General features: G+C 44.9%; 1 protein-coding gene across 2 annotated transcripts in view; it reads right to left on the bottom strand.

Annotated features, from left to right (window-relative positions):
• The window catches only part of PTPRA (protein tyrosine phosphatase receptor type A), a 98488-nt gene that overhangs the window by 8823 nt on the left and 62566 nt on the right, over positions 1-27099 (bottom strand). For both annotated transcript variants that reach the window (XM_080931272.1, XM_080931273.1), the window contains 13 exons: positions 26944-27017; positions 26468-26604; positions 14679-14769; positions 12069-12145; positions 10414-10450; positions 7776-7873; positions 5581-5700; positions 4702-4868; positions 3993-4128; positions 2949-3098; positions 1338-1431; positions 1025-1101; positions 477-611 (listed from right to left, as the gene is read on the bottom strand). In XM_080931272.1, coding sequence (XP_080787398.1) covers positions 477-611; positions 1025-1101; positions 1338-1431; positions 2949-3098; positions 3993-4128; positions 4702-4868; positions 5581-5700; positions 7776-7873; positions 10414-10450; positions 12069-12145; positions 14679-14769; positions 26468-26604; positions 26944-27017 — 1393 coding nt within the window. The remainder of the gene's footprint in view (positions 1-476; positions 612-1024; positions 1102-1337; positions 1432-2948; positions 3099-3992; positions 4129-4701; positions 4869-5580; positions 5701-7775; positions 7874-10413; positions 10451-12068; positions 12146-14678; positions 14770-26467; positions 26605-26943; positions 27018-27099) is intronic.

Below are 27099 nucleotides of genomic sequence, written 5' to 3'. Positions count from 1 at the left end.
ATACAGATCCTGCTGTCTCTGCCTCCACAGTGCTGGGATTAAAAGTGTGTGCCTCCATACCTGGCCTCAAATTATTTTGTTTTTTAAAATTTGGTTTTCTTTTACTTTATATTTCTTAAATTTCACTGTTTGCTTTTGTGTAGTAATTACAAAAAGTGAGCATGTCTTGAGGACATTCAGATGCTTCTACTTCAGAGACCTGGCCTGGCTATACAGCGTCTCTTCTCTCAGGCTTTGCCCTACCAGGGAGGTAGGATGAAGATGGTGTGTGCAATGCTAGTCTGAGGGCTGGATGCAGGAGAAAACTGGCATGGGGGGAGACATCTGGAAGCAACTGAAGGTTCAAGGAGAAGCTGAAGGACACTCAGCTACCAACCGTCTGCTGATATGCCAGGGTAGCACCAAACATCCAAACATACCTTACGGTTGCCCTCAACCTTCTTGTTTCTCATAACCCAGCATCTTCTTGAACTCACCTGGCCTCTCTCCTCCAGTTCTGTGAGCATTACGATGGAACAGGACTTCCATTCCCAGATCATTCGCCAGAAGTCCTCAATTGTGTGGAGAAGAGGGCCCTGGCTGGCGATGTAGGAGTCTTTCTGCCGGTAGCCCTGTATGGGTCAGGTTAACCACAGAGGTGGACTGTCAACAAGGGGTGAGTGGAGAAGACAGGCTTATCTGGAAGGGAGTGAGAGACCACTTGGAGGTAGACGGATTCCACAAAGAGCTCTCTTTGGAGGAAGGATCAAACCAGGGGAAGGGAAGTGGGGGTATGGAGGTAGGTGGAAAAGTAGACACAGGAAAGATTAGATCAGCTTTAGAGTCTTGTGTGTGATTATGTTGTAAGGTTCTCTTCTAGAAATATGTCTCCTGTACACTGTGTTCTTTGTGGCTACACAGACCTAATGCTCAGAGTGGGTAGGCAGCAATGAACTTAGTAGCTGTAGATTTATTCAAAGACGTTCTTCTCAAGTAGGCATATAAGGGAGGCATAGACACGCATGGGACACGACCCGTCACTTACATCAATGAAGGATGCGTTCACATAGTCTGTGTTCTCTTCGCCTCGCTTGACTGGAATGATCACTCTGTTAAATTCATCTGCAAGGAGGACAACGGATGGCTTGCAGCTCACCAACATTCCCCCTACCAAACTCCTCAGTCAGGGAAGCAAAGATACCAATGTGCCTTTGGCTTTTGTGCTTTTTTATTTCCTGTGACCACTAAAGAACTCAGAGAATCAAGAGGCAATGATGTGACTCTTGACTTTGGCCAATCACAATGCCGAAGGAGCTGGAGTCTGGAGCGGTAAGACCGGAGCGGGGAGGGGCACTTACATGGAATGATCTGTAAAACCCGGTTCTTCTTCATGTTGGCTGGAAGGTTTCCCGTACGCATCTTGTCATTCTGGATTTTGATTGAAGTTAATTTCTGAAGGAAGGAAGAAGAGCGACCATTGCTCCCAGTGAAGAACCTGAGGAGACTCGCCGACACCTCCAGGCCCCTGACTGCACGGTCTCTTCCCTACAGCGCTCCATCTCCATTCCCAGACGTCATTTTTCTGTCTTTAAGTTTACTAAGAAGTCAAACGAATGTTTAAGAAGTAACGATTCTAGGCTCCTGTGGGACTTCCTGAGATTCTTCTGACCTGGAATTTTCTTGGCCACTTTTCTGCCATTTAGAAAAATATTCAAATGATATTCTTCCTTCCTGGCTCTGAGGTTGTTTCCTCGTCTGTATGGGTGTGTTCCCTATGTGTGTGCATGTGGACCCCATTTTATACTCCCGCTGTACTTTTTGAGACGGGGGCTCTCATGGAACCTGGAGCTCGCTGTTGCAGTTGGCTGGTTGGTTGGCCAGTGTCTGTCCCCTTTCCCGTCTCTGTTTTCCTAGGAGTTACAAGCATACCCCATCACACAGTTTTTCAGGGGTGCTGTACATCCAAACTTGAGTTGTCAAGCTTGTGCACTGTCCCAGTGAATCAAGTATACATTACAGTGCAATAAGGAAACTTTAAGGTGACTGGTTCTCTGCATCCCATTCACTACCTGTCTTATGTCTGAGAGCACACTCACCACACTGCCTTTTCTTTTTAGACAGGGTCTTTCTACATAGCCCACTCTGTCCTGGAACTCACTGTATAGACCAGGCTGGCCTCGAACTCACAGTAATCTGCTTGCCTCTGCCTCTCAAATGCTGGGATTAAAGGTGTATGCTACCACATACAGCTCAATTCCATTTCTTAAATTTTGAGATAGTCTTGCAATCCTCCTGCCCCAGCCGCCCACGAAGCTGTAGTTACAAGCCTTTCAGCCTAGGCTTGAAACTTCATGTTTGTTTTGAGACGGGGTCTCTCTATGTAGTTCTGACTGTCTTGGAGTTTGCTGGCCTCAAATTCAGAGATCCTCTTGTCTACACAGGGATTAAAGGGGAGAACCACCATGCTCAGATCCTAGGAGTACCTCTCGATGAGAGTGTGACATGGGCTGCTGGGGATTGACTCCACAGCCACATGCTGTGCGTTCATTCTGTCACTGAGTCAAACTCCTAGTCACAGCCATAAGTGTTCACTAATAGCAGCAGAAGTGGTCAGCTATCCAGGGTTCATAAGCCAAACATTGCCTGTTACCTGGAAATAACAGCCTAGACCATTTGCTCTGGGAGCCTCTGTGTTACACGGGCAGTATTAAGGAGCTGGAATACTGTATGTCCTGCAAAGCCCAAAAGACTCTTTACCTGGCCTTGCACTGCTGCACACTATAAACATCTAGGAGTGCTGAGAGGCTTAAAGAAATACTATTTTCTATCCATTTCCTTACAGACGATTCAAGTGTCTCTATCATGCAGGACACACTCAACTACACAGAATTAGCATTTTTTTTCTTAGATCTGTTTTTTTTCAGACCGTGTGGTCCCTTCCGTTTGGACACTGTCCAGCTTCAACTCACCTTAAATTCCTCCTCTAACCCATTGTTGCTAGTCCCTGGGATCTTGTTATAAATTTTTTGCAGGTGGGTTTCTAGAGAGGTCACTTCCAGTTCTGTATCCCCGTACAGATAATGCTCCAGAAGGGCCTGGTATATGAAGACGTACTGCATCTGAAAGATTGTACAGAGGTCTCAGTTACAAACAGTATGTACCAGATCACTCCAGTGCTAGCTTTACTCCATGCACTCTCCCTTTGATTTTTGCAGGGAAAAAATTGTCATTCATAATGTTCCAGTACAGTGAAGCAGGACTTAAAATTCATGAGTTCCCCTGGGGGTTGTTAGGTTGGGAGACAGGGGCCTGGCCTGGTGGATTCCACAGTCTGAAGAGTCTGCCAGAAAATGGACATACACAAAGGCTGTGAGAACATGCAAGGTCTGTAAGGCAGACTTCAGCCTGCCTGGATCCATCTTGGGTCTGTGAAGGGCTCACAGAGTCTCACTACTGCTCTTGGACTTGACTGCATCATGACTGGCACGCCTGTGTTCAGGAACAACTATTCCCTTATCCTTAGGGGCCAATAGAAATGACAGCTGACTTTCTGTCACACCAGCCATAGAGCTACAACCTCTTGTATGCATTATTTCTTTTTTAAAAGATTTTTTATTTATGTGTATGAGTGTTTTGCCTCATGTATGTGTAAGTACTATGTGCATGCCTGGTGCCTGCAGAGGCCACAAGAGGGTGCTGTACCTCCTGGAACTGGAGTTACAGACAGTTGTTAGCCTCCATGTGGGTGCTGGGAACTAAACCTGGGCCCTCCGAAAGAAAAGCTAGTGCTCTTAACCACTGAGCCACCTTTCTAACCCCTGTGCTTTGTTTCTTTATGTATATGGCAGAAAGAAAGAGCTAACTTGTAATTTGTTCTCTGACCAACACATGCATTCCATGCACATGTATATACTCTATGTGATGCCCATGCACAATGAGCGGGAGTCCTCAGAGCAAGCAGACGTCCTGGCATTAGAAAGCCCTCCCCATTGCCTCACCCACAGACTACTCACGTCTGTTTGTACCATCTGGCAGCGCTGGGCCCGGATCCGGCTCACAAACCCATATACATCCACTTTGCGCTCTGAATGCATCATGTCCAGCATGGCATCGATGACAACAAAGGTGCCAGTGCGCCCTACACCTGCACTGTAGCCAGAGAGCACGGGGTCAGTGTGTGCAGGAACATCAACAACCCTACTGTGCTAGGAGCTCCTGGTCTCAAGTTATCAGGGCCTGGTACCCTGATATTTAAGGGACTCAGGATGGTGAGGGAACTGAGCCAGTCAACTGGCTTCACAGTGTAGTCTCTCCACTCCAAACCTAGGAGGGCTGCTTTCTTAAGAAAGGTACATTAACTCCAATAAATGTACTAGCAGAAGCACATGATTTTATCTCATGCATTGTCAGGGGTATATACTGAAAATAGCGGGAGCCAGGGAACAAATGCTGTAACTGCAAATACTGCTTCTAGAGGTAAGATATAGGCTCTGGCTCGAGTCTTCCTTCACAGTTATTTTAGAACCAGAGAAAGCTGCCCGACTCCCCGCCTTTCCACAGGTCATTCTCCACCCCACACTAGAGCTGGAGGATTCTTTCTGGCTGCTGCCTGGGTCCCAGTTATGCATTCTTCTCTGTCAGTCTCCTTGGTCAGGGTCCCCATGCTGATCCCTTGCTCTGGCCAAGGGGACAGAAAGTGGGCAAGGGTCAGGCCACACTGACCTGCAGTGGACCACGATAGCCCCTGCATACTGAGGGTTACAGGCTTTCACCTTCTTGAGGAACTTGAGCATGCCAATTGGGGTAAAAGGCACCCCGAAGTCTGGCCAGCTGGTGAAATGGAACTGAGTGATGAGACGCTGTGGTTTCCTGTTGGTCACGTCGCCCACCTGTGAAGTGAGGAGTGAAGTGTTGGTTCTGGTAACCGGAGGAGGGCAGCAGGAGGGCAGGCACGCTGTGACAGAGCTCAGTGAGCAACAACCAGGAGGCTGCGTGCCTGCTACCACGCTTGGCCTACAAAGGCAGAGGAGACTCAGAGAACTTAAGTGACCTGGTCTAAGTCCAAGAACCATTACAGTAAACAGCAGGGTTGGAGACACATGCAGGCCATAGGATCTCACTCTGTACAACACAGGATCTCCTCGTCAGATAACCTCCTGCCTGTGCCTCCCAGTGCTGGGATCAAAGGTGAGCATTGCCACAGCTAGCAGGGCTCCCGGCTCTTGATAAATCCTCTTTCCACAGAACCCTGATCCTCAGCTCCAGCTCAGGTTTCCATGGTCACCCTGGAAGGCTTACAATAGTTCCTGAACACTCTTGGTGTTAGAAATCCTTAGCGAGGTGAACACAGCATCCAGAAGACTGCCCTACCTCCTGAAACCCCTCTTCACGGCCTGGTCACAGTTAAGGCCGTCAAACTTTGCCTGAACAGGTCCTTTTCCTCCCAGCCATAAAAAACACGGCTCATTTTGCTTTGACAGAGAAGTCCCCGGAGGTCAGATTCCTGGTTTTAAACCCACACAGACTGTATATTGTGTGATTCTCTGCCACCCTCTTAATGATCAGCAGATACTACACAAACGCCTGGAAAGAAGACTGTACCTGCTGGATGCAGAATTTCCGTACTGTATAGTCCACCAGAACAGTCACATCCTCGACAGACACACGGACATTCCCATAGGTCCAGCAGCCTTGGTCTGGCCAGTACTGGGCACATTTACACTACAATGAAAACAGACACATGTCTCTAACTCAAGACTGCCCCGGCAGATGTAAAGGGACTGAGAGAAACCCCACAAAGCCTGTCTCTCCTCTCACTTCTGTCAGCTAAAGGTTTAGTCACTGTATCTTTCTTTCAACTGTACCCAGACTTACTCACAGACCTCCCCAACGTTTTTACTCCCATCCCTCAGTTCAAAGCAAACAGGAAACTTTTACCAGCAAAGCCTGCACCACCCAATCTCCCAGGTCAGGCATTAGACACAAGCCTGTGTGAAGGAGGGACTATGTGTCCATACACACACACTTGCCAACCCAAGGTCTTTCTGCTGACTGAACAGCTTCCAAGAGCTAACGGCTGGCTTGGTCTGCTTAGAGCATACTATCATAAAACACAGCCCCAAACTACCCTTCTAAGCATTGTGGGGCTGCTGAGCAATACACTTAATAATCTACAATAGATCAAGGTGACAGAGGGCCATCCTTAAGAAAGTCATAAACAAGGATGATGACTCTGTGATCCAGTGTAGTGGTTTGAATGAGAATGGCCCCCCATGGGCTCATAAATTTGAATGCTTAGTCATCAGGGAGTGGCATTATTGAGAAGGATTAGGAGGTGTGGTCTTGTTGGCTGCTGCAGATCCAGATGTATAACTCTATTGTTCTTGAGCAGCAACCCTGCCTTTCTGCTGCCATCCCCTCACCATGACAACAATGGACTAAACCTCTGAAACTGTAAGCAAGCTCCAGTTAAAAGTGGTTTCTTGGTCTGGAGAGATGGCTCAGTGGTTAAGATCACTGACTGCTCTTCCAGAGGTCCTGAGTTTAAATCCCAGCAACCAGATGGTGGCTTACAACTATCTGTAAATGAGATCTGATGCTCTCTTCTGGTCTGTCTGAAGACAGTGACAGTGTGCTTAAACATAATAAATAGACAAATCTAAAAAAAGTGCTTTCTTTTCTAAGAGTTGCCTTGGTCACGGTGTCTTCGCAGCAATAGAACAGTGACTACGGTGTGACGCTGGCTATAGACCAGCTACAGAGCTGGTCAGGCCACAATGTAAAAAAAGGAGCGGTTAGGAGCTGCCAGTAGGGCTCTATTCTCTCCTGGGCGGCGGCGGGGTAGAGCTGGCCCTGGAAGCAGTGGTTGCTCGTGAGCCTGCCCAATGGACATGAGTGCAGCAGAGCTAGCGGGCTGACCAGCTCAGAGACCTCTGAGGCCCAGATCCAGGGCTCTGAATTGGCCCACCCCAACAACTACACACCCCACTGATGAACTGCTGGGAGTTCATGAATGGGTTGGTCCTACAGATCCAAACTACCGGATCTCCATGACATAGGGCAACAACAGGATATCCAAGAGGAGTCCCAGGGAGGTTCCAGAATCTACTGACACAGTAGCAGAAGCCAGAGGCCTCATAGCAGACCAACAACTCCTTGCAATAAACATCTGTAAGCAATAGTATGGACAAAAGGGTGTACAGTGAGACACACTGTGACACACTAGAGATTTTTTTTTTCCTCTCCTGTGGAGTGGGGGAGGGAGAGATGAGTAGGGTTCGGGTATATGCTGTGAAATTCACAAAGAACCAATGAAAAGTTAAAAAAAAAAAAAAAAAGCAGCTGCCCACAGGACTTAGTGTAGCTTCAGCTTTGCTGTCCTCTGATGGCCATCCCTATATTAGGGACTCTGCTGGTTCATATGGCTCCCTCTATCAGCTTGAGGGTATATCAAAAGCTTTAGCAGGAGATTAAGGGCATGAGTGACCAGAGAAGCTGAGGGGGAAGCCTCTTGTCTATTCTAGCTAATGGCCCACTTCTCTCTTCTTGGTTACTTTGGAATGAAAACTAGCTATTTTAATTCTAGACATGACACTGCCATGAACACCTCTACCTTTGTCCTGAGGTTCATCTGAGTGTCCAGATGAGACACAAAAGACACATTAGCTTGTCCGGATGATCTACTAGTACAGTGACGGAAGAAGGAAGGCAGTGAGGCTCAAGCTCAGAGCTCCAGCAGAGCAGACCCTCTACCAGACATACCTACCTCAGGGCTTGCTTCTCAACTTCCAGCTTACCTCCTTTCTCTCCTTCAGGTTGGTCACCATAACAATGGTAGCTGTGTTTTGTTCCCATATCATTCTCCAGAAATCATTCACTGTCTCCTCTTTTGGTCCTAAAGGAGCCAACATGAAGATTGAAATCTAAGACTATAGTCCTGAGTTTTGGAATTTTGTGCTTTTGTATCTTCAGGGGAATATCCACCTTATTATTAATTCATCCACCTGCCAACTAAAGAAAACTTAGTCTCAAACCAACCAAGTAACCAACTGCCATGTATCTACCACGTGTGTATCAGACACTTTATTAGGACTGTGGACAGGAAGATTCTGAGTAGGAAAACACAGTGGTTTTCTAAGGATGGAGGTTAGAAGTCATGACTGATTACGGAATACAGTCCAGACAATAAGTAAGAAACTGACATTTACTCTGCCTCTTACATTCTGGAGTGAAAGTCGTCAACCCCAGAGAGGGTGAGGAACCTGTTCAGGCTGGAATTCAAATGTACTTTCCATAGGGCACCTTTCAGAAAGCCACAAGAAATTCCTAAACAAAGCCAGGCTCTGGATAATTGGGGGTGGGGGGATTTAACAGTGGAGAGGCTAGTGGAATTCCAGAGTATGGTAGATAGAAGTCTTCTCAATTGGCAATTAAACTGACAGGGCTCAGAGGAGCTGGATCTGCTATAGAACTAAAGGTTTTAGGAAGGCTCCAAATGTACTTAAAATAATGAAACCTTAGGAGGCAACAAGATAGCTCAGCGGGTAAACTTGCAGTCCAACCTGATGAACTGAGCTCAGTTTCTGGAACCCATAAGGTAGAAGGAAAGAAGCAACTGTTCAAAGTTGTCTCTTGACCTTTGCATGTATTCCATAGCATAGGCTTGTCCCTTCCAATCAATCAATCAATCAATCAATCAATCAATCAATAAAATCTTCAGCTTGTTAGCATGGTAGCACATGCTCTTAATACCAGCACTTGGGAGGCAGAGACAGAGAAAGCTCTGTGAGTTGGAGGCCATCCTGGTCTATATAGGAAGACTTAGTCTCAAACTAACCAACTAACCAACCAACCAAATATCCAGCTCAGCTGGATGTGGTGACCTACGCTTTTAATCCTAGCACATGAGAGGCAGAGGATCTCTGCGAGTTCCAAGCCAGCCTGGTCTACACAGTGAGCCCCTACCTAAAAAAATTTAAAAATCTCATTTATCTGAAGGTGTTGAAAGGAAAGAGTTAAAGAGTTTAAGGGGAAAACCAGTATCATTTTCTATGAAGAACTAGATGACTAGAGAAACAAATCAATGATTAATCTTGGAAAAGAAGATTACAAGAGCATGACATATTAACAACAGGTTTTCTTCACCAACAGATTCAAGTCAAATGAAAGTATAAAGGGGAGCTTATTGGTGCGGCTCTCAGGTGGGTTCACTGATCCCACAGGGGACGTCAGGGAAGTGGCTGTGCAGTCAAACAGACAGAAAAGCAGGGCGAAGGAACAGCTGGGGAGGGAAGCTGTGAGCTGGAGGGGGTTAGGGTGGGGGAGGAGGTGAGAAGGACCGACATGCTAGCGTGGACTCTGAAATGGGTAACAGGCATGTGTGACTGAGGGAGCCTGGAGGCCAGCATGCACTTTGTTACACTAACAGGTACCACAGGTGGTCATTTGTCCCTTCTGCTAGCGATAAGGGAGATGACTCTCCCAGGAATGCTGCTTTTATCTATCAGCCAGAAACCCTCCTAGATTTTTATTGTAGATAAGAGAGAGACCATCCAGGGGTACCCGAGGAGTCCAGAGCAGAGAGACAAAGATGCAGTCTGACCACAGGCAGCGTGCCGCACTTCCTGGGAGCCATCTAAGCCTTCCTGGCGTGTCTGTCTGTGGTTTTCCTTCTTTCCCTACGCTAATCTTTCCCTTCGTTTTGTTCTCGTTTTTTTAAGACACGGTCTTACTGTGTATCTCTGACTGGTCACTCCCCTCATCACTGGCAGAAGGGACAAATGGCCACCTGTGGTACCTGTTAGTGTAAGAAAGTGAACGCTGGCCTCCAGACTCCCTCAGTATCCCGGGGCCTGCTACATATTTCTAGCACCTCAGCTTCTCTCCCACCATAAAGACGGATGGGCGTCTCTCCCCAGCTCCTCATTCTCCTTCTAACCTGCTATCGGCTATGCTCTGGGCTCTCAGTCTCTCTCTCTCCCTTTCTCTTTCTTCCTCTCTCCCTCTCTCCTCCTTTATTCAATTCTTTATCTCCCTGCTCTGCTCCTACTACCTTAGTCTACTTCATTTCTCTGGACTCTTCTAGATTCCTCTGGAATGTTTTTGCTCTCAAATCTACAATAAAATCTCCCCATAACCATCCCACAAAGCAGTTATGTTGTCAGCGTATATGAGGTGACCTCTGCTCTTAACATGAAGCCACCTCTCAAGCTTCAAGGGACTTTTGCTAGGAATCCAAACTCAGGCTTTCAAGTTTGTCAGCAAGCACTTTACCAACTGAGCCATTTCCCCAGCCCCCTCTATATCTTTTAGGTGACAGCAACTGGAGAAAACTTATTGTATTTTCATTACTTCCTTTAGCATTTGGGCAAAATCCTCCACCCTCAACCCAGTATGGGATCATGGTATAGCCCAAGAATAAAACATTGTCATTACCTTGTGCGGCGATGAACTTGTTCTTTTCCTGGTAGCCCTGGGTGGAAAGGGATGAGAAAAAAAAGTGAAAAGCAGAAGTTGGGAAGAATGACTCTCTGGTGGGTTTCTCAGTTCACAAAACCTCCCCTGTGAATGGTCAAGGCAATTCCTAAGAACTTCCATTACAGAAGGCCCAGGAAGGTCGGCTTTGAAGAGGAGAATCAGAAATGATGAAGCTCAAGAGGTCTAGGCATTCTTCTCAAGGTGAATTATTAGGAATACTTGGGCAGGGTATCCAGAGACTACCCCTGGTCTACACTGTGTTTGATGCTTTACTAGTAGCCAACAATGTGGGTTTAGTGTTCATGGGGTGAGGCCTTCCAAGGCAGGGCATATACGGTAGCTCCGGGGTGGAGCTGGGCTGAAAATGGAAAGGACAAAGGGTTTGTTCTTAAGGCTGTTTCTCCGGTGTAAACAAACTTCACAAACAGCCAGGTTTGACAATGAACCTCTCCATTAGTCAGTGGGAGACTGGGGATGCCATCCAAAGAGATATGGAGTCTCTGAGAGACATGGACCAGACAGGGTCTCTCTGTTCTCCCTGTGCAGATGCCAGTGAGGTGGGCAAGGGGAAGCAGTCTTGCTGGGACACAAGGCTACACCAAAGTAGTGATAAAATCAAAGGACCCACCTAAATCTGAGAAGTCATTTCCTGTTCTAGTATTCTAGTTCAAACAAAGGCAGGATAGAATTGTTTCATAGCAGAGAAAAAAGAATTTAAAGTCAGCAATAAATAGCAGGTTTCTTACAACTTTCTTCTGAAAGTTCAATGGAACACAAAAATGGTAAAGAAAAAAAAATCAACACAAACACACAACACAGAAGCCAGCCCCAGAGAATTTCCTTTGTGGGTCAGTTACTGCCAGGAAGAGTGCCCACAGTGATACGGTCCCCTAATCATTAAAGCAGAACAGAAGGAAAAGCTACTAAGAGACTGATGAAATGCGGTGACTTAGCTGCTGCCTTGGCTCTGGGTACTGAAACCCGGGTCCCAGCTGGTTGTGTAGGTGGAATTTACATTCCTTCCAATAGAAACTCTTTGAAAGACTTGTTATGTGCCCTCAGGCATCTAAAGAGAGTAAGGAACCGGTTCTTTCCAGTCTAGACTGGAGTCTCCTGTCAATGTGTCGACAGCTCTGTGTCAAGTTTTGGGATCATTAGCAGGTGTGATAACCTTTGTGTTGCCCAGGATACAGATGTCTCTGCTGTCTGCACCACTCCAGGGTACCTGGAGGACTCTGCTTCCCTCAGATCTTGGTTCACAGGGGACACACTGACCAGACTTACTTGGTAGCAACCTTCTTGTTCTCTCTTATTTTTACTACAGAGGGTAGGTCTGCTTTTGTTGGTAGCATTTGAAAATGCTCAAAAAGGGTTTACAAAAACATACATCTAGATTCAGATTTTAGTACTGGAAACTGTAGCGAATGATGAAAAAATAAACAAAAATGTATTTTAAGTTAACCACTATTAAAAAAAGGAATTAGCCACTTGAAAAGAAAATCAGATTTGTTAGGAAAAGGTTGCGGTAGCAATCTCTCAAAACATAGCTAGGAAGAAGTCAATGGACGGCAGCTAGTAGCTTCTCACAGGATCAATAAGAACACAGGCCTTACGTTAATGAAGGAAGCATTGATGTAATCAGAGTCTGGAACCCCTTCAACAGGCGTCAGGTGCACTCTGGAGTGGTCATCTGAAAATCCAAACAAGAAGGTAACACTTAAACAGATCCAATCTTGTTTCTTATTGTCCCTGAAGCAGGTTAGCTCAGACACCTTGTGTCTCTGTGACTGAGACATGGTATTTCAATGTTCTATTTTTTTTGATATAGTCTTACTTTGTAGATCAGGCTAACCCAGGACTCCCATTGTAGCCCAGGCTGACCTGAACTCACAATAATCCTTCTGCTTGAGACTCCCATGTGCTAGGTTCATAGAAACATAGAAACCACTGCACCTAGCCTTTAGACTGTATAAAACTTTTAAAAATATATATTTCTTTTGTGTGCATCTGCTTCCTTGGGCTTGTGGAGCTCAGCAGACAAGAGAATCGAGTCTCTCCTTCCGTGACATGGGATCTGGGCATGAACTCAGGTCACTAGGCTTGGCAGCAAGTGCCTTTACCCTGAGCATCCTTGCTGCCTACCGCACTTGCCCTTTAAAACTGTTTTTTAGTCTTAGCCTCCAGGAGGCAGGGGTAGGCAGATCAATGTGAGTGTGAGGACAGCCTGGTTTGTACAGTGAGTTTCAGGACAGCCAGAGCTACATAGAGAAACCCTGACTCAAACATTTTTTCAGTTTAATATTACTCTGTGTGTGTGTGTGTGTGTGTAGGTCAGAGGATAACTTTCATGAGATGGTTTTCTCCTTCAATTGTGGATGGATCTCAGGGTATCAGGAATCTTTACCTGCTAAACCATCTCACCAGCCCTCAGCATTGTTTTACTTATTATTATTGTTTGTGTGAGATGCATGTGTGGGTACATGTGCTACCCCATGCATGTGGAGGTCAGAGGACAGTCTGTGGAGCTGGCTCTCTCCACATTTATGTAGATTCCAGGTATTGAACTCAGTGTCTCAGGCTTACTCACTGAGGCTGCTCTCAATGCTGTTTTTAGTGCCCTAAATATGTAAACACCTCCACCATATTAGGGTTATTATATTGTATCTGTAATACAGAATATTAAACAGTTAATAAAAAAGTGCTTCTGGACAGATGAACTATTTATTAAAGTTAGAGGAGTGTATACTGTAAATATACCTACTACATGTAAAAAATGTTGTGTACATATATATGCACACTCTCACACGGACACAAATAAGATTGCAGGTTTCACTAGTCACACCTGAGGTATTCTCACTACTTGTTCAATTACTGACACATTATGTACAAGTACTAACACACTTACTGTGCACTAAAGAGCAGACATTTTGAAGGGATGGGCACCTGTGAAATGGCTGAAAGGGTAAAGGCCCTTACTGCCAAGCCTGGCAATCCCAGGAGCTAGAAGGTAGAAGGAGAGCCAGCTCCTGCAAGCTATCTTTCAACCAGCACATGCGCAGCATGGTGTATGTGGCACTATACACATACACAAATATATGCAATTGAAGTTAAAAAAGGATTTAAGAGGATAATTGTTTTAGACAAGACTTATTGCGTGTGTCAGCCTCCATGTAGGTACCGAACTGAACCTGGGTCCTCTGCAAGAGCAGCAACTGCTCTTTAACAGCCGAGCCACCACTCTAGCTCCAAATTGAGAAATTTTTAAAAAGCCAATATATAAATACGAGGAAGTTCAAACATCTTTGTCTCATACCCTACTAGGTAAAGCCAACTCCATAACAGAGACTTAGAAAAGAATCTCTTAGATGACACCAACTGATTATCACTGGCTGGCTCTGGGAAGAAGTTATGTTTAGACTCAAAGTGTGTCTCTAAAATGACACTGCTGTTGACAATGTCTTAAATGACAGTCTGGGCTCAGCCCAGACCGGACTCAGACTAAGCAATAGAAGAACTGATACCTAAATTGATCATCCCCAGAAATCTTGTGAAGTAATTTCCGCTTGTCAGGAAAAGCCATTATTTCCCTTACTTGACCCTTACAACCAACTACATCTGTCAATGGGCTGTGACAGATCCATGTCCCCCCATGCTGGTTCCCAGGCTGTCTGATTCCTATTACTACCCTGCTCGCCTTAACACTGGGAAGGCTTCTTCCTGCTTTTATTGTTTTCTCTGTCCCTAAGAGACAGCCTCTGTAGTTTGATTTTCTAATAAACCAATGAAGTGATTTTATTCAGTGGTTTCACTGCATCCTTGCTTAAAGCTAAAGAGAACTTTGTATGATAGTTTGTTTGAGTAAGCAGTGTGTATCAAACCAACCAACCAACCAACCAACCAGCCAACCAACCAACCAACCAACCAACCAACTAACCAACCAGTCAACCAACCAATCATACAACCTACTTTCTCCCTGGTTCCATGAAGCTGCCCTTCCTGGTCTCTAGAAACAGGACTGCAATTCAAACGGTGGTCCACTGTCCCACCTTGACTGTGGGGTTGCCTGGGTCTTGGGGGAAGTACCTATGCTTTCAGCCCTAAGGGTGAACCACATTGCTCTTAATTGTCCTTTTGTATCAACTTCAAGATTTTTTCCATCCTTAAAGAATCTACCTAGGGATGTAGTTTCATATCATACTCCAAGAACCCCTATAAACACTCACAGGGCAGGATGTTTACATATCGATTTTTTTCCTTGTTTTCTTCCTTGGAGGCAGCCTCGCAGGTGGCCTGGATAGGACAAGCAGGGAGAGCCTGAAAGGTTAACAGAAATTAACAGTTATCAAGAGGGATAAACACCAAGCAGGCATTCTGCTTGACCACACCCATTCTGTCAGCAAGTCCTATGTGGGGGATAGGAGGCGAACGTAGACCCAGGTGAATATTAGCAGCCTAACACAAAAAATTCACCTTTCTCCTAAATCACCTCAAGCCTTACGGATTCACTCAATACCAAGAATCCACAGTGGGAGGATGTATGCTTTTTATATGATTATTAGTTAGAGTATTATTACAATGTGTAGCCAAAATAGACTACACCTGTAAACTGGGAGTGAGGACTGTAAAAGGGGAAATGGGTCACTTATTTATTTAGGCACGAATGTATCTTAACCATCATACAAAGACAGGATGAAACTCGTGTGAGCTACTCTGAGGGACTGGTTAGCCAGTTCCTCTCTAGGGGTCTTTCAGAGACAAGGCATGCAGCCTCTAACACCATATGGCATGGACAGGTGGGCAGCACCCTTGCAGGGGTGCAGAGGTGGATATGGTGAAGATGGATTTAGTGGCAGAGAATGGTTATCAATTGTGGAGCAACTGGAGCGTAGCTGGCACAGGGATGGCAGAGGTAAACAGTCTTGACATGAGAGCCTGGCTGTACGAACTTGAGTAAGTCCGATAATTATCAGCCATTATTACCTTATCTTCAGGGTAAGGAGTGAATGCTGTGACACCATGCGTGGTGCAAATCAGGAAATCGATGTAACGAGAGTGTGATCTGAGTTCTATCTGAACTGTCCCCTCTTGTGTGTTCCACACGCTCACAGCACACAACAAAGAAAGCAAAATAGGAACTAATTTATCGAACTTGAGTAACTTCAACTGAGTGATCAGAATGTTTTCATGTTTAAAATGTTTAAAACAACTCCACTTCTGATAATTTCCTCAAGGAAACAAAATGCCTATGTTTCCTTCATCATCTTTCAAGTGGCTGGATGCTGAGACAAGCCAGTCTTCAGCAGCAGGGAAAGGCTATTACAGTGCATGTGTGACTTTACATTCAAACAGATATATACTGTATGCCTGTTAGGCTGGGCATACAGCAAACACTGTTGAGTAAAATATACATGGTTCTTGCCCTTGTATACAATATAAACTTGTGGGTGACATTAAACTAATAATACAAGTAAAAAATATATAAACACACATATATGTCACAAAAAGCAGAATGTTATTAGAAAAATTATCAGAAAGAGCAAAATTTAGATCAAAAGTAGATGCCCATGTGGAAGAATGAGGCAGGAGATATGATTCCTAATTAACGAATAATAGAACCTGTGAAGATCCAGAGGCAGTGAAGGTTCTCCTGCACAAAGACCCAAAAAGCATGTAAGTATAAGACAATAGCCTGGTGGAGGCGCAGGAGGAAGAGGGATGGCAGGAAGCAGAGAGTCTGACAAGGTGAGACTATTCACTTTTACAGGAATTCTTAAGACAGGAGTTTAGATCCTAAATATGAGTAAACCCCAATGGGGGTTTTAAGAATGAAACTAGTATACATGTTAAGAATACCTTTGGTTGCTATTTGAAAAATAAGACTGAAGAGAGGCAAGAAGCAAAACATGGGATAGATGCGGGTCAGACAATGTGGTCTGAGTAAGAATGGCCTTCACAAGTTCACATATCTGAATGCTTCGAAGTGGCGTTATTTGGAAAGGATTAGGAAGTGTGACCTGGTTGGACAGTGTCTCTGGGAGTGGGCTCTGAGGTTTCAAAAGCCCAAGTCGGGCCCAGGCTGTCTCTCAGGCTATGGATCAGGATGTAGGTCTTTGCTCTAGTGCCAGCCTGTGTGCCCCCAGTTAGAGGCTTTCTTCCATAAGGGTTGCCTTGGTCATGCTGTCTCCTCACAGCAACAGAATTAAGACTAAGGCGGATGATGTGAGCGAGTGAACGGAAGTGAAGCAGACTGAGGGGAGAAAAAGGAACGAAGGAGAGCTCCCAGGTTTTTAACTCTGGAAATAAGACTGATTAAATGAAGGAAATGTTGGCTTTGGGAAAACTGATTTTGTCTGATAAAAGGTGTTTTACAGAGGAAAAAAGGCTATTTCCTGGGTCTTGTGTGACAAGGTATAAATTACACTGTAACTCTAAAGGTAAGGGTAATCAGTCTCAACAGTCGGCCATTCCTTCCTGACCAAGAGATTTCAGTTTAACCCTGGAGATTCTGCAATGTTATTTCCTTAAGATGGCCAATTCTTGACTCTGTGCAGTCGGCACATGACGGCGGCAGGAAAGTTTCCGCTTTTCTCTTCTTTGTAACAACTCTTGCATACAGAACTGAGAACTTCACTACTCCTGGAATTCTCCAACCCACTTACACTGCATCATCCTGGTCTAGCCTGGGCCTCCATGCTGGCACAGCACAGGTGAGATGCCGGCCTTTTCAGTCCTCAGGCTAACCCTTTCTAAGATTCCTACAAACTTCTTTTTAAAAATGATGCAGAGCAGAGAAAGGGAGAGTGAAGTTACTGTACTAGCCATGGCTGGCCTCGAACTTGTTCTGTAACTGAAAATGACCTTGACTTACAATCCTCCTGCCTCCACTTTCAGTCGCTGAGATTGAAGTAATGTGTCACCATGCTCCATTTTATGTGGTGTCAGGGATCAACCCAGGGCTCTGTATGCAAAGCAAGTAATCCCAACTGGGCTGTGGGTCTAGCCCCACAGACACAGTCTTTAACACAAGGGCAGGGGTGAGTGATGGGAGAGCCTGTTCTGCCTATGTCAGGGACAAAACAGAGCGGGCCTTGCACAGTTTGCAATTTTGCTCCGAGAAATGGCTTGCCCTGCTCTTGAAGAAGCTGCAGAACTGAGTGACAGAAGTCATTATGTTCTCTAGAAAACACTAGGTAGTGTCAAAGACCATTTCATTTCTTAGTCAAACTTTAACTGAACCAATGTTACATGCTTCAGTACTTTTTTTTAAAGGTACATCTGCCATCCACTTTAACTTACAAGTTCATTCTGGATTCTTTTACTCCTGATTTCCTCTCTCTCCTTTCACAGGTAGACTTGGGGCTTATCACCATCTTGTTATGATATGTATACCATACACCGCATCCTTACTATTGCTCAGTGTATTCTGTGATGAAAATGTAAACACCATACAGTGCTAAGGTGCTTTTCTTTTGCTCCTGTGCTGCACAGTTTTGTATGAACTTGACATAAGTCACCTAAAAGGAGGGAACCTCAAGTGAGACAATGCCTCAAGATGGGGCGTTAGGCAAGCCTGTATGGTCTTTTCTTAATTGGTGATAGATGGGGGAGAGCCTAGCCCATTGTGGGTGGGGCTATCCCTGGGATGGTGATCCTGAATTCTCTAAGAAAGCAGGCTGAGTCAGCAAGTAAGCAGCACCCTCCCTGGCCTCTGCATCAGCTCCTGCCTCCAGGTTCCTGCCGTTTGAGTTCCTACCTTGACTTCCCTTAGTGATGAATTGTCAACTGGAAGTGTAAGCTGAATAAACCCTTTCCTTCCCAAGCTGCTTTAATCACAGTGTTTTATCTTAGCAATAGAAACCCCAAGACATGTTCTGAAGTCATTCTAACTGTTGTAACTGGAATTTTTCTTTTTAACAAATGAGACACAATATTCATTCTTTTAAAACAATATTCATTCTCATTGTTTTGTTTACATACAGGAATGTCTGTTATATGTGTAGTGTTTGTGTGCCCCAAAGAGGCCAGAAGATGGCACCGGGTCCCAGGCAGCTGGGATTAGAGGTGGTTATGAGCTGTCTGACTTAAGTGCTAGGAAAGGAACCCAGGTCCTCTGCAAGAGCAGTCAGTGCTGTAAAATGCTGAGCCATCTCTCCAGCCCACATTATGAACTCTTAACTGCTGACTCACCAGGCTCGGAACTGGTTTTCAGTGTAACTGTGACTGTTTACACTTCCAAATGTGACAGAACAGATTCCATTGGGACCTTCATCCACACTGTCATGCTTTACATGTATTAAATATAGTCGTAACTGACATTCCTGCTACCAACTGGGTCAACTTTCCAGTTTACCGGTTCAAAGGCTTTCTTCCTCTGCGCAGTGCCTCATGGAGCATTTTCTCCATTTACTTTTCCCACTATTTCTGTATACATCCTGTATACATACATTCTGCATACATACATTCTGGATACTAACTGATCAGTTACCTGTGCTCTTTCACTTCCTTTTATGGTCTCTACTTATCAACAACATTTTTGTATTGCATAGAGTCAAATTCACCAATCTTTCACTTTACTAACATCTTCTGGTGTAAGAAATCTGTTCCTGCTAGGTGGTGGTGGTGGTGCACACCTTTATCCAAGCCTTGGGAGGCCGAGGCAAGGCAGATCTCAGTTTTAGCTCAGCCTGGTCTACAGAGTGAGTTCTAGGACACTGAGGGCTACATAGAGAAACCCTGTTGGGTTGTGGGGATCGGGGAGAAGAAATCCTTTCCTGTTGTGATGCCATAGGTGTGCTTTCCTATGGTATTTTCACATTTTACAAACTTGTCCTTTAAACTTCAATATCTAAATGAAATGTGCCTGGTACTTGTGTTTTATACGAGACAAATGAAGCACTTTGTTTACCCTCATAGGTCTGCCCAGTGTTCCAGTGCTGTATATGGTAAAGGCCATTCTTTCCCCAACCAAAAAGGCAACAGATTTCTGACAAGTCTGTTTCCATTTGTACCTGGGGTCTGTCTCCTCTTGGTATTCTGCTGCGCTAGTCTGTCTACCCCCGCTGACATCATCAAACTTCTGTACTAGGGACTCATTGTGTCTTCTAAGGCCGTTCTCCTCACCTTGTTCTTCTTCTTCGGGATTGTCTTGGCTAGTCTTGACTCTTTTTCTCCTCCATAAAAATTTTAGAATCAGCTTGTCAGGTTCCACAAAAAACCTGTTGAGATTTTTATTGGAATTGCATTGAATCTGTGTATCAGTCTGAGGAGAGCTGACATCTTCACCCAGAGATTTCATTTCTTCACTAGTCTAAGCTATTTCCCTTTAATGTATGCAAACGTTTTTATAGTTTCCTCTGACGATTTTGCAGCTATTTTGTTAAATTTATTCTTAAGTACTTTACACGTTGGATACTGATATAAGAAATATATTTTTAAAGTACTTCATGGCCTACACACAAAAATTAGTTTTTATGCTGCTTTTATATCTGATAATTTATCTCCCGAGACGAGACTTTTCTGAAGAAATATTTGTAGCAATAACATTTTATCTTTGACTTTGCAATCCTGTCTTGTCTTGCTTCCCTGCTCTGTCGGGGATTACCGGAACCTGCTGGATCCCAGGACTGTTACTACCGAGTCTCCATTGAGCATTCTCGTGAAAAAGAACACAACAACCAGACATACTAAATAATATAAACCAGATGCCAGCTGGTGCCTTCCCTGTATCTCTTACAGAGTGAATACTCAAAGCCCTTGTCACGATTCTTGCTAATTTCCACGGGGTCTTAGCTCATTAAGCTAGCTCAAATGTCCGTCTAGTTCCATGACATGCCATACGTGTCTTCTTTACTGGTATTCTAAAGATTAACCTGTCACTAGAAGTAGGGGACCCCAGAGGAGAGCCACACGCAGGATCTGATAATCTCACTGGCTTTTCCTCTTTCATCTCTTCTCTGTTTTTCTCTTTGCTTTGGTTCTAAACCTTTTCTTTCCTTTTTTTTTTTTTTTCTCCTCTTTAAACCTTGAACACTTTAGGAAATGGATTTGTAATGTGTGAACAAATTCAATGTTTCTTTTTAAGATAAATGCTGGAAAATAAAAATGTCCCAGTGTGTAACTAAGATGAAAGATACCGCTTCAAACTTCCAATCTGCAGGGAGTCACAGAAATGCTGTGTAGCCTTCCTTCAGCCTGTCAAACAGCTGTCAAGACCTATGTTCCTTTCCAGGACAGCACACCTGGTGATGCATCTTATAGTGACCTGACCATGATGTGCTGGCCCGAATTCAAAGGCAACTGTTCCATCACAAGTGCAATGCACCCACCAGAGCATACCACAGCCTGTCAGCTCCATTCTGCAAAACCACCATCACCTACTTAAAAAATACAGAGAGATGTAGGCCGTGGTGGTATAAGCCTTTTACCCTAATTCAAGTAGGTCATTGTGAATTTGAGGCCAGCCTGATTTATAGAGTGAGTTTCAGGATAGGCAGATCTACATAGAAGAAACCCTGCCTCAAAAACCCAAACTGGAAATTAAAAAATGCTTATTAAGGAAGTCTAGTGGTTGGATGTGAGGGCGATCTGACTGCGACATATGTCACCCCATCGATCGCCAGGGTTGATTTGGCTGATCTGGCTGGCTAGGCGGGTGTCCCCTTTCTCCCTCACCGCTCCATGTGCGTCCCTTCCGGAGCTGCGCGCTCAAAGAGAACGATCTTAGCCGAATAGAGGAGGATCGGTCTTCGGTCAAGGGTATACGAGTAGCTGCGCTCCCCTGCTAGGACCTCCAAACAAGCTCTCAAGGAAGTGACACAGCAGAAAGCTGTGTGTCCACTAGGATCTTCCTATCACCAAGGCAGGGTCTATTCTGCCTGAGACTATGCGTATGTGCGTGCGTGCGTGCACATGCGCACATGTGTCTGAGAACTGTTTTGTCATGTCATCCTGTCATTTTTCAGAAGCTTTTTTTTTTTTTTAAATAAAATATAAGCGTACTGCAGCTATCTTCAGACACACCAGAAGGTAACATCTGATCCCATTACAGATGGGAATTGAACTCAGGACCTCTGGAAGAGCAGTCCGTGCTCTTAACAGCTGAGCCATCTACCCAGCCCCCAAGGAGTTTTTTTTTAATAAGACTAGCTGGTCAGAAAGTTCCTGAGGTCCACCCATCTCTACTTCCTCAAGATGGCGATTTTGGTGTCTTAAGCCTTTTAATGTTGGTTCTGGGTATAAAACTTAGGTCCTTAAACATTTTACTGACCAAGCCTTCTACCCAGCCTGACTTCCTACTTTTCATTCCAGGAGTATAACAGTGTCTTTACCAAGGCTCTAGGATGATTTTACTGTATGTCCCTAGTATGATACTGATAGTCCTTGCCGTATGATACACACCGGTGAGGAAAACACGGGAGCCTCTGAATGATATGGGAACTGGGAGGCAGCTAGCTCAGTCACTTCAGGGGACCTACAAGACTAGAAAAAGTGCCACTTCCTAAGTGGTATAGAAAACATAAAAGCTTGCAAGACATCCATCTGGTGACAAGCACAGAGAAAATCTGTGTACAGAGTGGATGCTACACCTGTCAATTAAAGCTGATTGGCTTGTAGCTGAGACAGGAAATAGAAGGTGGGACATCCGATAGGGAGAAAGGATTATGGGATAGAGAAGGCACAGAAGGATGGGGCCCCGGGAAGAGGAAGGACAGGCATGGCACCTGAGCAGAGGTAACCTGCTACGTGGCAGAGCTAAGATTAGAATAAGGGATATTAATTCAGGAGATGGTTGGGGAACAGCCAGAACTTATAGCCTAGGTGTTTGTAAATACAATTTGAATCTCAGGGTCATTATTCAGGAGAAAAAAAATTCGGATTTTACAGATGTATGCTATAGTCTCAGTTACTAAGAGAGAAGAATGTTGTAAAACTCAGAGTTTGAGGCCAGTCTGAGAACCAATAATATCTTGGAAGGAAGGGATAAAGAGAGAATAGCAAACGCTAACACAGAGGCCACATGGTCTTTAACAAGGTACGTGGAAGCTGAGGCAAGATCCGCAGTTCCTGGCATGTCTGGGCTACATAGTAAACTTCAGGACAGCCCGGGCTATACAGTGAGCCAACATTAAGCTGGAGCCACAGACTTGACCACTGGCTTTTCCAGCAACGTTTCTTCCTAATGCAGAACCCTTGCTACCTGAATCTAGGTTTAATGGGACAAGTATATGCTTTTTTTTTTTTTTTTTTTTAAGTTGCACACATTATTTAGAGCTGTTTATATTGGTTATTTTATTTATTTACATTTCAAATGTTGTCTCCCTTCCTGGTTTCCCCTCCACAAATCCTCTTCCTCTCCTCTTTGCTTCTGAGGGTGCTCCTCCACCCACCCACCCACTCCTACCTCATCCCTCTACCATCCCCCTATCCTGGGGCGTCAAGCCTCCACAGGACCAAGGGCCTCTCCTCCCACAGATGCCAGATAAGACCATCCTCTGATATATATGTAGTTGGAGCCATGAATCCCTTCATCTGTACCCTTTGGTTGGTGGTCTATTCCCTGGGAGCTCTGGGGAGTCTGGTTAGTTGATATTGTTGGTCTTCCTATGGGCTTGCAATTCCTTCAGCTCCTTCAGTTCTTCCCTTAACTCGTCTATTAGGCTCCCCGGGGCTCAGTCCGATGGTTGGCTGTGAGTATATGCGTCTGTATTTGTCAGGTGCTGGCAGAGCCTCTCAGGACAGCTATACCAGCTGCTGTTTCCCATTTTCATGAAAAGAACTGCCTCGGTGATAAATAACCCTGATCTAGCTGTGGCCACGTTTACCAGTACTGTCTCAAAGTTTCATAGGACATTAGCCTGACCGTCATGCTAATGACGCCAAGCTAATAGAACTTCAAGAGCAAGAGGTTATCTATCTTAGATATGCATGCTGGACATAAAAACAGAACAGAACAAAGCAAACCCCAGGGCTGTCTTGTGACTGGTTTTCTGAGGTCACAGCTGTAGGCCTGCCAGGCTCCTCTCTCTGACATAAAGGATGAGCTCCTGCTTGCCCATCACTCTCCCCAGTAAAAGGAGCAATGCTTGTGTGGCTACTGTGAATCCTGGAGAAAGGATACAACACATGCTTGGGTATCCTTTCATATACTTACTGAATGGTCAGAAAAGAACTGGTCTAGACTGAGGCACATAGCTTAGCAGGTTCAGTGGGATGCTAAACCTCGAAGCTTCATGTCAGAAGTTAGTTATCTGTGAATTAGATATGCCCAGCAGAAATATGCCATGGCTAGAAGCAATGTGTATAGAAGATCTGCCACCTGCCACAGGTTCTTCTCTCTCAGGAGACATCAACTTCTTGTTGATGTCAACAGCTGACTAGGGGAAAGAACTCCGATGTGGTGTATATGACTCTGTGTGTTATGCTGGCCCAAGCTGGACAGAAGTAGACTGTGGTCGAGTTTATGCCTCACTGGCAGCTTTAATGACTGTAAGGAGAATTTAATGACTGTAAGAGAACTTTAAGTACATTGTCACACATCTCATGAGAGACCGGGCTCTAATCAGGAACAAAGAACTATTTATGCTCCAGGGGAGCACTCAACATAGTGCCCCAGCTATACATTATTTCCCTTTCTGTCTGTCTGTCTGTCTCCCACTTTCCCCGGCCCCATGTCCCTTCTAGGACTTCTCTCCAAGGATTTACCAGAATGCTTTATTATGGTATCTCAGGGGATATTATTTCCCAAAAAGAATTTTACAAAAAAAAAAAAAAAAGGTATGTCAATAGGGTCACATACAACAGCATCCAGAAGCAGCTGGTGTTACAGATTACAGAACAGTACAATGTCTACCACAGTTCCATCTGTGAGGCTGTTTGGTGGGATGTGCTAAATGTTCTCAGTAATGAGTATTAAATGGTGCTTTTTTCCCCAACAGTTTAAGACTAAAGGTCTAAACTCTTCTGTCAACTCTTACCTGGTAAATGATCGTTGGCTTCAAGCCTTTACTCCTTCCTACAAACTCTTCACATTGATGCCAGTGATCTTTCTAAAGATATGACTCTGAACATAAACCCTTCAGTGACAGAGCAGTTGTGAGTGTGGTTTGACCACCTGATAACCACGTTCCCTTTTATGTCTTGAGTGATGTCTGAGTATGTGACTGTGCATGTGGAAGCCACAGGTGGACAATGGGGATCTCTCAGTCATTTTCCACCTGATTTATTGTTCCTGTTATAGCATCTCTTACTGAACCTGGAGCTCACCAATCTGGCTAGGCCTGCCAGTCAGGGAGCAACATGGAGTCTTTGCCTTCCTAGCTCTGGGATTAAGGGAGCATGGCAAAGTGCCCATTTTTCTCATGGTGCTCGGGATCTAAACTCAGGTCGTTGGGCCTGAATAGCAAACACTCCTGACTGAGCCAGATCCCCAGCCTCCCTTCCTCTTGGGTTCTAAGGTTTCCCTGTAGTTATCTGCCTGGATCAGAGATGATCTGATTGACTTTACTAAGCTGCAAAACTTTCTCCCCTATCTGGAATCACTTTAAGAAGGAACATGTAGCAAAAGATGTCTCCAGAAACTTAGAACAGTCATCCCTATCCTACTGGACCTGACTGGATCTCTTTATTATTTCTAGAATTGGGGTAGCCATTTTGTCATTATGAGAAGAACCTACCTAAAAGACAAAGATGTTGCATGACACTTGCAAAAGGCAAGGGAAACCAACAGTCTCGGAACTGCCCTCCTCTGCCCTGTCTCCTGTTTCCTCTTTAATATGACCATATTTGATAATTAGGACAGTTAGAACTGGTCGTAACAACTGCTACAGACTAGCTGTATTCCTTGATCCCTATCTAGTTCCCACAGGCTAATCTCCATATAGCAAATAGAATCATTTCTTTTTCAAAACAGCAATCTGCTTAGTTCACAGGTTTCCACTTCCCTCCAGCAATCTCGGGTGGAGTGGTGTGGGCTAGACTTTTCTTCGTTTTGTCCCCCTACTTCTCCTTGTTTACAGGATTTTTCTTTGGGAGATATAAAGTGACCACTCTGATGCCCCCTGGATCTCCCTGCAAGAGTACAGACCACAGGCTTCCTGAGTCTTGATGATCTTTCCTTCTTTCCTCATGAAGGAACAGTTCAGTCAGCAGGAAACAGCTGGACAGCACTGCTCCTAGGCTGTGTGGCCCCTTTAAAACCATCTAAACATGTCTGACTCTTCCCTGACACTTGCCTTTTCTATTTCTGGTGCCTTACTTCCCTTTCTCTACACTTCCACTTCGTCAAGGAAATTGTGCTCAAACAGTAGCTACACATTCCATCGAGGCAGCAGCTTATTAAGTTGCTCAGGCTGGCCTTGAACTTGTGATCTTCTTGCCTCAGCCTCTCTAGTTGTATTGACATGGATGTAAACTAGACTTGGCCATAGTCTCTCCCATCCTTTTCTGTGGTAATGGGGAATAAACCCAGGAACCTGAGACACACCAGGTAAGCAACTGAGCTGCATCACAGCACAGAAGCTTTTGGCCCAGGGTCAGCAGCTGCTGGTTATACTCATCCTGCTTCCTTGAGAGACATGCAAACAACAAATCTCCATATTCAGCCTTCTGTTGAAGCCTCTGCCTTTTACATCAAACTTTGCCTACCATTTCCCATACACACTCCAGATCCCTGCTACAGACAAACAATGCCTTGAATTGCTGTTTGGCTTTCTAGGTAGTTTTGTTCTTGTAAGTGGTTTCCCAAGAGGGCAGAGAGTTATGTGAGGTTGGGACTGAGATTTGTTTTTGCTCTGTGTCATACCCTTGGCACCTAGAGTATTACTTGGTACCTATAAAATGCTTGTCAGCACTGAATGTCGAGTCACTAGACATGACAATGAACTAGTCAGTAATGAACAGATGGGTAGATGAGGAGGGTGAAGTGATTTCCTTTTCTAAAAACGTTCTTTCCATGGTTACACAGGAAAGGCTGGCCCTTAGGTCTCCCTTCCTCTGCTAACAACAGAAAACTCACGTTGAATTCCTCTCTGAAGAGCTTATTGTCATCAGCCATTCTCCGGTTAATCTCCTCTTCCAGCTTGTCCACAGGCAGTGGCGGGTACTTCCTGTTAGTGCTTGGGGACCTGGCCAGAAGTGGTACACTTTGGGGCTCTGTAGTGTATAAAAGGGAAGGTCAGTTAGGTGCCCTAGAGATTGATGCAGCCCCTCTTGTGAAGACTAGTGGTCTCATTGTTTTGAAAAGATGGAGAAAAGAGGCAGATATATATATGGCTGTCAATAAATGGTGTTTGTCACCAAGTGTGGCAGCCTCAACTGGATTCCCAGAATCCACATTATGGAAGGAGAGGACCAACTCTTGAGAGTTAGCCACTGATCTCCATGTGTGTGTGTGCATGCACAAATAAAATAAATAATGAAAAGATAAATGTAAAGGGATGGGGGAAATGTTCATTTCCTGGTTTTCTTCTCCAGATATTCCCCATGTCTTACCCACATCCTCCGTGCGGCCGTTTGACAGGCGGAAAGAATTGGAATGGCTCCCAGCTTGCTTGTATTTCTTAAACCTAATGAGAACATATTTGTGATGAAAAACTAGACACAGAGATAAATCACTCCTTGTATTCTTGCTAATGACTCTGTCTTTCT

This window comes from Micromys minutus (genome assembly GCF_963924665.1).
Source record: "Micromys minutus genome assembly, chromosome: 17".
In the NCBI taxonomy this organism is placed as follows: Eukaryota; Metazoa; Chordata; class Mammalia; order Rodentia; family Muridae; genus Micromys; species Micromys minutus.
This window is presented reverse-complemented; position numbering and strand designations above follow the sequence as displayed.